At 51.4% G+C, this 14,628-nt stretch overlaps 1 protein-coding gene across 1 annotated transcript in view; it reads left to right on the top strand.

Moving 5' to 3' along the window:
• RTN4RL1 (reticulon 4 receptor like 1) overlaps window positions 1-14,194 on the top strand; it is a 29,907-nt gene extending 15,713 nt beyond the window's left edge. The window contains exon 2 of the mRNA XM_042026168.1: window positions 11,054-14,194. Within this exon, the coding sequence (XP_041882102.1) occupies window positions 11,054-12,414 (1,361 nt within the window). The 3' untranslated portion in view covers window positions 12,415-14,194. The remainder of the gene's footprint in view (window positions 1-11,053) is intronic.
• The last annotated feature ends 434 nt before the right edge of the window (window positions 14,195-14,628 follow it).

Raw genomic sequence — 14,628 nt, 5'->3', positions numbered from 1 at the left:
GCTGTCATAGGAATAAATTGTATCAACAGCGATCAGATGGGAAGTGAAAAGTCAGAATGGAGTTGCTCCCTCTTTCCCGCTTCCAGTGAAAATTTCTGGGTCCATGAATTTAGCCAGAATCAGGTAGGATGAAAGGCTTTGTCTGACAAGGCATTTCAAAGGATCTGGGAGCCTCCAGAGATGTGGCCACTTGGACAGGGAAACGGAGCCCCTCAGTTTTAATGAGCATTCCAGTTGCCTTCCTTTATCCTTCTGCCAAGATCTTATTTTTGTTTTCTTTTCTTTTCCCTTAAAACTCCCGATTTCCGCTCTTTGCGATTCGTTTTAACTTTGCAAAATGTGCATTTGGGCAACAAAACATGAGGAGGAGGAGGAGGGCAGAACATGCCTGTCACTCCATCCAGCCCAACCTGTTGCTTCTCACCAGAAAACCCCTCCTTGCTGTGGCCAGCCCGGATCAGTCAGCACCACCAGTCAGCACCACCAACCTTCAGCATCTTCCCAGCCCTGCAACGATTTCCCATCTCCCCATCTCCCCTTTCCACAGCGACAGGATCCTACACGGGCTGTAATTAATAGAAATTAGACTGTCAAGACCTTGCAGCCCCCATCCCGTAATGACTTGGCCTTGCTGTGTTGGAGGTGCAGGGATCGGCCGCGTGCTCGAGAGCTGCCGGTGATGGGAACACATCCCGTTATCAAGCTATTTTTATTAAGCTTTTAATGCAGGCACTTGCGTGGTGCTGGGGGATGTGCAGCATGTCCACAAAGTCCACTCCTGGAGGGATGTTCAGGGGGATATTTTGGGATGGAATACCGGCATCAGAGCTAGACAAAGCAGGATATTAGCAGAGTGCCCATGTCCTGACCACGTTCATCGCTTGCGCATTCATTCCCAGCACCCAACTGCTCCAAACACACAGATTTCAGGGGCTTGGCAAAGCATTGCTGCTCAGTCCTCAGGTTCCCCACATCCCCACACATCCCAAGAGCTGAGTGGGAGAGTGACAGTGCCCAACATCCAACTGGGCACATGGCATTTCCCACCGGCTCATTAAGCCTCCGAACGGCCTCAGATGCCGGGCAGAGGAGCGGCATGGCTCAGCTATTCACACTGCTCTGCTTTTATCACTGCCTTTTTCATGAGCTGGTAAAAAGTTCAGTGCAAAGCACAGGAGAGGTCTCTAAAAGGCAGCCGTGCTCATGACCCAGCATGCTGGCTCGCGTCTCCAGCGGGGATGGGGTTTTGCTGGAATCTGTGGTGTTCACTCGGCCGGTGACCCCCAGGGATGTTCACTTGGAGGGCTCGTGGCATCGCCCTGAGGGGAGACCAAGGGCATGGGGAAAGGTGCTGCTGCCCTTTTTGGGTGTGGAAGAGAGACCGGAGGCTGTGGGTTGGGCTCCAAATGACGCCAACACTTCTTTTTTGGTTGGGGGGAAGAAAATGTGACAGAGCCGGCAGCTTTGATGCCTGCCCGTCCGTCTCCTTCCCCCCTGCTGCAGGCAGAATGATGTGCTGCTGAATGAGGAAGAAGGTACATGACAGGCTCCAATTTGCCCTCTTCTCCACCAAACACAAGGACATCCAGTAAATCTGAAATGTAGAACGGCTGAAAAGGGATGATGAAAGGGAGCCCACGCGGCACGGTACAGAATTCGCTGGTGGATCTCGGTGGCACAGGACACTGCTGGGGTCGGGACCTCAGCAGGATTACAAGTTTATAGGACTAATGCCCTCCCTATTAGCCATGCTTGCATAAAAACCTCTTTGACTCCCTGTGTCGGGTCACTCTCTGCTCCGGGCTCCAGCCAGGTAAAGATCCGTCCAGCTCATCCCCAGTTTCCCACAGCCTCCAGTTTTTCCATCTCCCGTGGATGTGGGCTGGATGGGGCAGCCGAGTGTGCACTGAGAGCCCAGGCAGCTGTCACTTTGCTCTTCCATCTCATATTTGCTCTGTTTTGGCTGTATTTCTGATCCTAAAGAAACCCTCCATAGCTCCTGGCCAGCTGCTGGCAGGGAAAGGAGCTGGTGAATCTGCTTTCGCTACACATGAGCTTGTTCAGCGTTTGATACCGATCTGGCTGGTGCTCAGCTGGGGTGGGTTTTGTCATTTCATCTGCAATTGTTTAGCTGTAGAGCACCTCGAAGAGTTCACTCACCGGCTGTTTTACAAAGGACATGTTCTTATTACTGCTGTGAATGAACTGGTTTGCATTTCTGTGAATGGGAAGGAAAACTTGTCACCTCAGGACAAAAAGGGAGTGGAAGTATCTGATGATCCCCTGAGACGCCTCAGACAATCCACTAAGCTCAAGTCATCCTCCTGTATTTCTCTTTCCTTGGGGGCAATTGGAATTATTAGTCCCTTCTCAAGGACCTTGAGATCTCCCTGTCCTTTGCCAAATTCTATCCTGGCTTCACTGCAGGCTGCTGGCAAGTCCTGCCAGAGCCCTGTCCTGTGCTGGGGACCAGCAGAGGATGCCTGGTGCCTGCTGGGGGTCAGGACAGCAGTGCCAGGAGCCAATGAAACCCCTATCCATGCCTGGAATCCTGCTCAGGGTGTTCCCTGGTCCATGCCATCCTCTCCTGGAGAAGCAGGAGCATCCTGGTGTCCATCAACACCTCCAGCCACAGCAGGACCCAAGGACTTGATTAATCCATGTGCAAAGAGATGTGCCCTTCCCTTTGGCATTCCTGCACTCCAAAAAGGTCCCGGTGGCTTTTGAGATGCACAGTGGGGTGAGACACAGGGGCACAATAAACCCTGCAGCAGCAGCCAAAGGACACTGAGGAAAAGAAGATGGTCTCTTCTCCCTGATATCCAGGCACAGGATGTGTGGGAGTGGTTGCACCAAGGGAAGTTTAGACTGGACGTTAGGAAGCATTTCTTCACTGAGAGGGTGGCCAAACCCTGGTACAGGTTTCCTGGAGAGGTGGCTGATGCCCCAAGCCTGCCCAAGTGTTCCAGAGGCATTTGAGCAGTGCCCTTAATAACAAGCTTTAGCTTTCGGGCAGATGGACCAGATGACCATTGTAGGTCCCTTCCAACAGAAATATCCTATTCCATTCCATTCTATCCCATCCCATCCCATCCCATCCCATCCCATCCCATCTCAATGATCTGCCTCCAACTGCTTCAAGCAGCAGCCCAGCCTCCGATCTAGACAGTCTCCTCCCAAACCTGCACTGAGGTGCTGGGGTTGTTCCCTGTGCCTGCAGCCACAGGACCAGCAGCATCCCACTGCAGTTTTCCTCCAAGGGCATCCCTGCCATGGAAGGTGTGCCCAGAACTGGGGTTAAGCAGAGCAGGTTATACTGGGAAAACACACTCTACACTCCCTCTGCTTCTGCGTGTGTTAGTCCTGAAAGAGGCATTTAAATTAAACAAGTTTCTATAGCCGAGTTTCAATCCCACAGCCACTTCCACCACTGACCTCCTTTTTTCCCCCTTCTTCTCTAGCTTGAGAGCAGGAGGAGGAGATGCAGACAGAGAAGAGTGCTTAATTAAACAGGGAGTTCCACATTAGGGTACAAATCCTCTGGACTAGCACAAACCCTGCCAATTTCTGTATTTATTTATTATTTTTTCAGTACAATTGTAATTTCCAGTGGTGCCTCCAGCACCAGGAGAGAGTTCAGGGGCTGCTCTTGGAGAGGATTAGCACGCTGGAAGCATTATTACTTTCCTTCGCTGTGAATTCAGGAGTGATTCCCTGATGGCTGCACTCTATATAGAAGTGAATCGGTGCTAATTTGTTTTTGAGGATCACACATCCACCAACATGTGAAAGACAATCCTGCTTCTCGATGTATATTTCGAGCCAGTGCTACAGCAAACAACGGAAAATAAGCAAGCAAAGGAAGCCAGACCTCCCTCGCCCGGAAAGCCAGAGCTGGAAAAGAGCGGACTTTCATTTTTTTTTCTTTTGCCCATGTGAGTCGGTTCTGCATCTTTCCAGAAGTATTTTAGGTTTTGGCCCTGCTGCCCATGGCAATAGACAGAAGGGGCTTGGGCAGCTCTCACATGGAAAGCCTCAGGGACGCTCTCTTGGACGGGATGCCAGAGAGACTGGGCATAAAAGGCTCCTTATTTTTTCCTGTTAAATCATCCTCGAGTTTAACTGCAGGAGAGGAATAAATGAACTAATTGAATCTGTAACGATGGAGGAGCTGGGCACCTGGCAGGGGAGCAGCAGCCCCACCACCCATCGCTCCTCTCTCTTTATTTGTGTGATTCAGAGGGACACAGTCCGTGGGGAGATATCAGAGCTGGCTGAAATGGAAGACAAAGCTATTGTTTCAAACAGAGTTATTGATTTTTACATTATTACACTATGAAATTTATGGTCTGGTTTCGAACTGCAATAGGAGTTAATGATCACCATCCAGAAACTTCCAGGTGACCTTGGGCGTGACTTTGGTGGAGGAAGGTGAATAGCTCCAGTTACCAGGTCAGCAAATGTAAATTGAACTTGCAACACCCTAAAGGACTTGATTTTGGGGTGCTGCTGGCCCCAGGTCTCCGCCCTGAGCTTGAGCTCACAGCAAACTCCAAGCTGGTTGGCAGCCGTGATGGAGTGGGGAAATTGGACCTTCTCAGCTCCAAACAAAAGTTGTTCCTGCTGTTAAGCCACGTTTTGCCCCCAGCCAGAAACACCATGATGTCCCCAGAGCTCCTGAGCACGGTTCTCCATCCTCAGCTGACCTCCCAGCACAGCTTGGCTGCCCAAGGGTTTGCTCCTTTCTGTCACTGCTGGAGAAGTGCAAACCAAGGGGCTCTGGGATGGATGAGGAGCACCCAGGGAGAGGAGGCAACGCAGCCCAGAGCAGGAGAAACCCTGTGAGAGGGGAGAGCAAAGGGCAGTACCCAGAGCAGGCAGCTGCCTGCAAAGGCTGTGGCCCATTCCTTATTCTGGCTCTTCCATCTCAGTCACAGGAGGAGGATTTGCTTTCAAAGTGACCAAGAGGTTTGTACCAGTTAACACATGAGATACTGGTGACACAGAAGGGTTTGCAAAGGCTACAGCACTCCCCAATCTGCAGCCTTTTCCTGGCTTTTCTCTAAAAGGTACCTCCCGATGCATCTTTTGGCACCAGCCTCTTCCCAAAGCTTTCCTTAGCACTATTCCTTCCAAATTTCCTTGTATGCTTCTTCCTGTGGGAACAGTCTTTCCACTTGCCAGCCAAGGAAGGCAATTTCCAGCTGCTGGAGAAGGTTTTTTTTCCTTGTAGTGCCATCTCCCTGGAACATCCCTGACGCTGCACCCCGAGCTAAAGTCGTGTGAAGCCAGTAGCCTCCAAGCTCATCTTCTGCCTCGGAGGTCATAATTGCCATTAAATCACAGCTTGCCTAACCAAATTATGCAAAACCGAAATTATCTCCAATGATTTTTATGTTGCTGAAATGTTCCAGAACTGCCGGGGTGATGACTGGGGGATTGGGAGCAGCTGTCACTCCATCAGAAACCGTAACTCCCAACAGCTGGGATCTGTCAGTTATTTATGACACCGGTCGCAAAAAAAAAATAATAAAATGATGAAGGTGGATGGGTGGCTGCCACTCTCTGGCTGAAAGGCAGCTCGTGCAGAAAGCAAAGCCTCGTGCTGTGGCCTGGTGCTGGGAGCTGCAGCTGATGCTTGGGAGCAATCCCAGCGAGGATGCTCCTGCTGCAGGACCGCGGGGCAGCACCTAAGGGGCTTTGCAGAGAGGCTGAAAGGGAGCTGCTGCTCACTGGGGAATTTAGGCTTTGTGACAGTCAGCATGGGCTTGTTTATTTTATCCTCTCTGTTGCAAGAAAAAGGAAAAAAAAAGGAGAATAAGAGGAAATGAACCCTGCAGCTGCTAAGCACAGGTCTGACACTGCTTTGTCGAACCATCCCAGATCCAGAGTTGGGCTCTTGGCTCGTGCCCAGTTGCTTTTGCTACTCTGTCCTTGCCTTTCATTGTCCTTCACTTGGCTGGTGAAACTGTGAGCATTTGAGGCTTCTTTTTCTCCCTAAACAACAGTTTCTCTCTATGTGAACATGCAATTCTGAGGTCGTTCCCAAGTTTCAAAGTGTACTTTTCCCCCAGGGGTTGTAGTCATGTCTTTGTGCACCAACTTGTTCGGGGTGGACTTTGAAAAATCCTTTGATAGATCAGGGCAGGAAAATCTCTCTCTAGAGCTCAGTGAGGTGCTGGTGTTAGAGCAGGTATGAGTTTGGCCTCAGAAGAGGGTGAGAGATGAGGAAGCTTCTCCCTTTTTGATAATCCCGCCTGTGAGCAGATGCTTTGTCCCCACTTGTAGCACACTCTGGTTAAGTGTTATTATTTATATTATGTAGTAGCTATACATAGTGTTTTATGGCAGTAAAGATACATAAATCAGCAACCAGAAGACGAGGGCTTTGCTCTAAAGAGCTTATAAATCTAACAGCTTGAGCAGCCCTGGTAATGGACACAGTAAGCAGGCAGTCAAGTTGCATGTAGACATGAGCTAAGATGGGTCTCCCAAAGCAGATGGCAGGTTTAGGAGAGATTTGGAAGAGAAGCAGCCTGCTCCATCCTCAAGAGCGGATTCTCCTGCTGCAGAATTAGACAGGCTCTGACCCATATAAGCTTGTCCGGGTGGAGAGGTGAAAACATCCATCTGAGAGAAGCAACTTGCCAAGAGGGAATGGGCAGGGGGTGCTGGGGTTTGTGGCAGGGCTGCCTTTTGGGGTTGTCCTGCAGGTGCATCCCCCCCAGGAACAAACCTATCCCTGTCCTAAGTGATGTCTGGGCCTTGAACCTGAGACTCCTGATGAAAGTAAGTGGCATCATGTTTTACAGAAACTGAGTCCCTGCCTGGCTCAGAGGTACAGTAAAGTGTCATAAACCTTAAAAAGCAAGAAAACTGCCAGGGCAGGTACACCTGGCTCTCTGGAGCAAGTGGCACCGCAGAGTCAAGAGTCCCTGCCGCGGTGGCAGAGAAGTGCTCCAACCCTTCAAACCATCCGTCTGTGATCCTGGGTATCAAACCAGGAGTTGTTGGTTTTTTTTTTTTTCAAATTTCTTCCTGTGCTGGCACCGGCCTGGGAGGAACCTGGTCTGGGCTGGAGAGAGATGTGCAGTGTCTGGCCGATCGCGCTGGCTCCGGGTGTCTGCATTCTTCTGGCTGCTTTCAGCTCTTGCACAAATCGAGGCTTCACACTAAATGCATTACACTGTATAACAATTAATCGCGTGCTACATATAGAAAGTCCTTACTCATCAATAATGCATGCGGGAGGAGTGATTTTCACTCTCAGTAATAAGGCTAAGACAATGGAAACAAGCAGGTAATGGAGAACATTTATAACGATGTTAATCTAATAATGAGTCTAATGCTGTTAAAAGTAAGACTGCAAACTGGACGCATCCGAAGATAAATTATTTCAAGCATTCATTAACTGATGCCTAATTAATGCCCAATTAGAGGGATGTTACATGGGAAATGGTTTGGACAGTCAGATGAATTCATTGCAATCACTGAAACCTCAGTCAGAAGCAGGAGGCAGCAGAAGGACACGGCGAGCAGAAGCCGGGGTGACACAGCACGTCAGTGGGAGAAAGGCAGGAGATAAACACCCCTTTGCTGGTTTTATCCCTGTCAGTGGGGATTTGGGTTTACTCACTTCACCAGCAGGTTTCTGGAGGATTTTCCGTGCTGCTTTTGAAGCTCTCCCTCCCCGGTGAGCTCCGACACTCGGGCTGGTGACCCTCTGTCTGCCTCACAACCTTTACAAGATGAAGTTGAAAGGGCTGAGTCAGGAATAACAAGTTAGACAGGGTCAAACTCTCAGGAGAGCTGGGCTGGGGCCTCTTGGGAAGCTCCCATGGTGTTTTCCAGTCTGGGAAGCCCAGTGAGACCCAAGTGCTCCTGGCTGTCTCGGCCCGGTGGGATTTGGCTGCCGGATATCCCAGTGCTGGTGTTCCCAGCCTCAGGAGCTTCATGGCTCCATGACCATGGCCTCTTCGCTTTTTGGGGGTCTCATTCCCAGATCTAAACTGGGACCAGTCCCAGGGCATGCCAGGAGCAGCTTCTCACAGCACTAAGCAATCAGCAGGTTTTACAGGCTTGGAGGGAAAGCCTCCTTGATGAGACCACAGGCCTTGTGTGCGTCCACTGGGGAGTCCAGACCTTGACAGAATCACAGAATGGTTTGGGTTGGAAGGGACTTTATCTAGTTCCATCCCCCCTGCCATGGGTAGAGGCACCTTCCACCAGCACCAGGTCGCTCCAAGCCCCATCCAACCTGGCCTTAGACACTTCCAGGGATGGGGCAGCCGGAGTTTTTCTGGGCAGACTGTGCCAGGGCCTCACCACCCTTACAAGGAAGAATTCCTTCGTTATACCTAATCTAAACCTACTCTCTATCCAGAGACTCTATCAAGTTCTGCTCCCCTGTTCACCCTTTTTTTTCTAAGTATCCATCCTTCTGTTTCCCCATTCTCCTTACTCCCAAGTTGTAATAGGGAGAAAGACATCCCTGGATTTTCTTCCCAACATCCTATCCTCAGGAAGCTGAGAACCAGTAACAACCGCAGCCTATCCTCGCCACCATCCCTGGCTGCAGGAACCACATCTCTCTCTCCATAGGAGCTCCAGCCATTAACTCACAGCCACCTGTTAATTAAAGAGACGGACTCAGTTCCCTCTGACCTTTACCTCCGGAGTTATCCCTGCAGGCAGCGCGCTGTTAAACACTGCGTTCCCTGTCGGCAGGAGCCTCTACCTTGGCCATGCTCCAGGGAGGCCCGGGCTGCCTTGGTCCATCACCACACGTTGCTAACAGCCTCCTGTCATCAACATCCCTATACGTGAAATCCTGTATGCTCCCAGATCCCTGCCCAGCTCCACCTCCCGTCAGTAATCCCGTTAGCCTGGCAACTGTCGTGTCACGGAAGAGCGCATAAAACTGTTGTTTGGAAGCAATATGTAATCTTCCAACCTGCTGCGTGTAGCTGGGAGATGGTTTATTGATTCAGACCCTTGTGATTTGGTATTTGCAATAACAGACTCTGCATGTGGGAGATCGTCACAGCACTTGTGCCTGGCAGGGTTTTACTAATAAACATCAGACCTACGGAAGGTGCCGTACTCCGGTGTCACCCAGGTAAGATGGGGGACGTGGAGCCGTCCCACCTTGGCAAAGCACATCCTCGAGTTAAAAAAACCAGCAGAATATATCTGCACGCATTGCTTTGTCTCTTCCACCGTAGGATAATCACAATATCCTCAGGATACCACAGTTTCCCAGGCTGTGAGTGGCAGCCAGGGCTCCCGTTTTGGCAGGGAGTGCTGGGTGCTCAGCACGATGCTCCCACTAGCGCAGCCCCTCGCTCATCGTGCAAAGGCACGACAGCGAAGCCAAAATGCTACGGCGGTGACTTGGAGAACATTCCTTTTCCTACACAGCCGTAGGAGTTGTCGCGAATTAAGCGTTCCCGACTCACCAGCCCTCTTTGGCAGTGGCGCAGGGATGAGACATCCCTCCTGGTAGCCCGTGCTTCGTTTCTGAAGGGCAGCACCTGGAAGTCGTCCCCCTCATTCCCATTCCAAGGCTCCATCCGATGCTTTGGGCAGCACTGCTATTTTTTTCCTATTAACCGCCCAGTCAGCGATGACTGCCTCTTACTGGTGATTTATGAAGAGTCTGAATAACCCAGTTTATCTAAAATATGTGGCAACTTTGCCTTGAAAGGATGGGTCCAGATGGACGGGTAACCTGCTGTTAACTAAACGACAGTAGATCTCCATACCAGGCAAAAGGCAACAGCAACCATGCAGTTACATTTCAAACACAATTAATAAGAAAACAGTGAGGTTTCTGTGCCTCCAACTCGTATTAGGCTGTAGGCACTGAAAAGAGGGACTGTAAAAGCCCAAGGGGTCCATGCTCTTGGACTAGCTGGTGATAACGACGTGGAGTAATTAGAGATGAACTCCACTTCCACTCTGGTTTTTCAGATTATTACAAGCTGAGTAGGACTCGTGGGCAGGATGGCACCGGCAGCTGTGCGCTGCTCCTCTGTTACTCCTTTTCCCCATGAAGTCCAGAGGCAGAATTCATTAGACACGAGCAAATTTTGCGTGTAAGAGGAAAAAGCCAAATCTAGGAGGAAAATCTGAATGAGAAATGACAAGTCTGGTGCGATGAGTCTGAAAAGCCACTCGGCGCAGAAGGAATAGCCTGAAAGCAAGCCTGGTGTGAGGAGTGGGAGCGAGACGGGAGCGGGGCGGCGAAACCGGAGCTCTGAGAGCTGAGCAGAGGGAGGGGATGATTCCTGCCTCGCTCTCTGCTTCTCTGCTGCGAGAAAGCCCCAGTCACAGGCACACACTGCAGCATCAGAGGATGCAATATGCTTTGCCACAGGACATCCATTTAAAAATATGTCTGAGCATCCCACTTCCAAACGGAGTTTTCGGCTCAGCCTTTTCCACCAACTGCTGACAACATATTTCCCTGCAAATCACTTGGGTTTCGGGGTGGATGGTGGTGTCTAACAACCGTAGTGAAAGGAGATGGTGGGGATGGGTCTGTGCCTTTGGGGGAGTGGGATGCACTGCACACGTGTGATTTTAGGTGGTTCGCTGGGAATTGCTGAATCTGTGCAGCTTTTCCTCTCCGATATGTGCAAGCGATTTAACAGATGCTTTACAGGAGGGGGGTGGGCACCTGCGAGGGTTTGAATTTCCTCTGTTTGCTCTCACATCGCGGCGTTTCCTTGCCTGCAGGCAAGGGGCTCCGCTGCCTGCACTGCCAGCGTGAATTCTCGCCGAGAAAGTTTCTCCTGCCTGTTCCGGGCTGGGAACACAACCAGCTGCCTGTTGCAGGCAGGGAGAGGAGGCTGGGAGTACTCCATACATCACGTTTTAGCTGCCGTGGGTGATGAGCCTACTCATCACAGCCGCGTGGGTAATTCATGAGCAGAGAGGAGGGCTGAGCTAATTGGGGGCGTTTTTCACCCGGAATAGTCTCCACAGCAGCGATGGGTGGGCGGGAGGTGCCCGGTTCCCGCTGACGCCGCTCTCCCCTCTCTCCGCACAGGGGGGTTTGCGGAGCTGCTGCTGGTGCTGCTGGGGCTGAAGGTGCCCGGTGCCCTGGGCTGCCCCACCGACTGCGTATGCTACCCCTCCCCGATGACCGTCAGCTGCCAGGCTCACAACTTCGTCACCATCCCCGAGGGCATCCCCGAGGACAGCGAGAGGATCTTCCTCCAGAACAACCAGATCACCTTGCTGCTGCGGGGCCACTTCAGCCCCTCCATGGTCACCCTCTGGATCTACTCCAACAACATCACCTTCATCGACCCCAACACCTTCGACGGGTTCGTCAACCTGGAAGAGCTGGACCTGGGGGACAACCGCTACTTAAGGGCTTTAGCTGCAGACACTTTCCAAGGGCTGGTGAAACTCCACGCCTTGTATCTGTACAAGTGCGGGCTGAGCTCCCTCCCCAGCGGGATATTTGGTGGCCTCCACAACCTGCAATACCTTTACCTGCAAGACAACCACATCGAGTTCCTTCAGGATGATATTTTTGTTGACTTGGTTAACCTCAGCCATCTTTTTCTCCATGGAAACAAGCTCTGGAGCCTCCATCAGAACACATTCAGGGGACTAATAAACCTGGATCGGCTGCTCATCCATCAAAATCAGCTGCAGTGGATTCATAGGCGGGCTTTTCATGACCTCCGAAGATTGACCACCCTTTTCCTGTTCAATAACAGCCTCTCAGAGCTGCAGGGGGACTGCCTGGCCCACCTGGGAGCCCTGGAGTTTCTCAGGCTGAATGGGAACCCATGGAGTTGCGACTGCAAAGCCCGTTCCCTCTGGGAATGGCTGCACAGGTTCAGAGGCTCCAGCTCCAGCGTCATCTGCGAGTTCCCTGAGCAGATGCACGGCAAGGACCTCAAGGTGCTAAGAGCAGAAGACTTTAGGAACTGTTCGGGGTCCGAGTCGCTCCATCAGATGAAAACACACACCTTCTCTACAGCAGACAGAGGAGCCTCCAAATCCCACCACCCTCACCACTCCTCCAAGGAGAAGGGGAAGGAGCGAGGGGCTGAGAACAGTTTGCACAGCAACCAGCCCGGCCCCCCCGGCTCCCGGCCGGGCTACCGCAAACCCGGCAAGAACTGCACCAGCCACAAAAGCCGTAACCGAACCTCCAAGCCGGTGTCCTTGGGGCCGCGCAAAAACGGGCAGGAGGTCCCAGACTATGTGCCTGATTATCAGCACAAATACAGCTTTGGGGCCATGCCCACGCTGTCCCCCAAGCGCAAGGGTAAGTGCACCCGGCGGACGCCCATCCGTGCCCCCAGCGGGGTCCAGCAGGCCGCCGGCTGCCCGGGGCTCAGGGCATCGCTCCTGGTTTTTATGGTGGTGTTGGCGGCCGTCATCCGCTGAGCCCCACCCCCGGCCGCGGACGGAGCGGAGCTGTACTGCCACCAATCTACAAAGGACCAGAGTTTCTTTTCTTCTTCTTTTTTTGTACATGGCTCAGCGTTGGCCTGGCAAAGGGAAGAACGTTGTCTCGGCTTCTGATGGTTGTGTCCGTGCCCGGCCGGACTGTGCCGAGCGCAGCGGGAGCGGATTAAAAGGCATTATCACACCTTGTCACAAACAAGCCTAACCGAGCACCTACAACAACAACAACAAATAAAAGCCAACCTTACAAAAAGCAGATAACAGGGACGGTAACCAATTAGTCGGTGACAACAACCGGACAAATGGACTGTATCCATGCTCTTGTGAAATCCCGTTCGTTTGAGAGCGCTCCGAACGACCCCTCCAATTACCGAAAGGAACATAATTGCTGTATAAACCATCACCGATTAAGCCTACACTGTTTCTCTCTGAAAGTGAGTGCAAGGACACTGATACCGAGGTAATAAGGACATTTGGTTCTCCCACGTTTTAGCCCTTTTGGCTCCAAACCCAGAGGCCAAAGTTGGCTGGGAATCTCTTAGAAGACAATCTCAAACCCCTGGATATCTCAGGCATTACAGCAGAACAGGGCTTGCCTGCTGGGCTTGGAGTAGCCAACAACCAAAGGAAAAACTGATTAGAGGTGGAATTAAACAAAAACAAAACAAAACAAAAAAACAAACAAAAAACCAAACCCAAACAAACCCAACACATAAAGAAATGAGGTACCTGCAGGAGGTGTGTTTTTTGTAACCATGTCCACACATCTGAGAAAAAAACCCCAACAAATACACAGGCTCCCCCTCTTCCCCTCAATTATCCATATGTATGTCTTACAATGTTTATAAACTATATGGAAACTGTATCTTCAGAACTAAGGATTGTATTATTGAATTTATAGCAGACCAGTATATGATTTTTTCTTTTTTTTCCTTGAGAAAACAAACCGGCAGCAGTGCCTACAGATGCTGAAAGCCATCGGGCGGGCTCAGTACGCATGGGGGAACCACAGCGGACCAATGTTCTCAGCAATTCAGAGCACTAAACTTTGGGAGGGGTTGGGGGGTGATGCAGCAAAGTCCATACCCAGAGAGTCAAAATTCACCCTTACATCCTAATTTGTGACCGGTGGGGGAGAGAGAGAGAGAGATTAATTAGCCCAAATAAATAGAGCCATAGAGCTCTGTCTCCGGAGAGCACTCCGAGGCCCCGGGGAGGAAAGGGGCTGTTTTTGGGGCTGGAGGCAGAGAGGGGCTTCCCAGCCGTGGCGGTGGCGTGAGGACCTTTATAGCTGGACTAAGGTTTTCACTGGGGCAGCAAGGAGCAGCTCCCAGGCTGCAGACAGACCTGACAGAGTCAGGAGAGGTTTTGTTTCTTAAAAGGAACAGATTCTGGAAGAGTCAGAGATGGGGGAAACTACAGCTTGTAGAGGACCGGCGAGAAGCGCGGTGCCCGAGGTTTCTGGTCTATGGCAGGAGAGAGAAATCCGTGGTCCAAGAGAGCTGTACAAAGGGGGTGGTGGGGAGGTGGTGGAGAGGGAGAAGGGCATCCTGTTCCCCTCTTCCTGGGTTCAACCATGTGCTGGAGGGATGTGTTTGGTGGTCGGGGGCACGGCAGAGCCGGCAGCCCACGGGCTTGGGGAGGTGCTGCCCAAATTCTGCAGTTGATGTGAATTCCCTGTCAGCGTGGATATGTGAGACCAAACAGACACTGAAGTTAATGGAAACAAGGGAAATAAAAGTGATCTTGGACAAGAAAAGGCTTCTGTTCTTTCCATCTCTCTCAGTGGTGGTATTTCGAGGCCGTGACTCCTGTGTGGGGCTGGAAATCCCAAAGGAAACAGCTGGAGTTTTCCATCAGACACACAATTAGCTCCAGGAAGAACGGGCCAGCTAGGGAAATCTGCTCTCCCAACCACTTTGGGGAAGTGGAGAGGGTATTTACACAGTGGAAGATGCCTTGGAGGTATCTGGAAATGAAAAGGGAAACTCCCACTGTAAAGAGAAGCAGAAAATTCCCTGATGCACTTGTGTTTATGAGCAGCTGGATGGTGGGAGCAGGAAGCTGGAGGGGCATGGCCTTCTCTGTCTGTCTTGCAAGCAAGGAAGGCCAGAGGCTCGGATGCTTCTCTTTTAAATGCCCTTCTTGGGGAATAGCAAGAGTAGTTCTGGGGGGAGAAAGGAAGAGGTTACT

The sequence above is a fragment of the Corvus kubaryi genome, unplaced genomic scaffold, assembly GCF_017639235.1.
Source record: "Corvus kubaryi isolate FWS band 111438036 unplaced genomic scaffold, C.kubaryi_AGA036_p1.0 37284, whole genome shotgun sequence".
Classification (NCBI taxonomy): Eukaryota; Metazoa; Chordata; class Aves; order Passeriformes; family Corvidae; genus Corvus; species Corvus kubaryi.
This window is presented reverse-complemented; position numbering and strand designations above follow the sequence as displayed.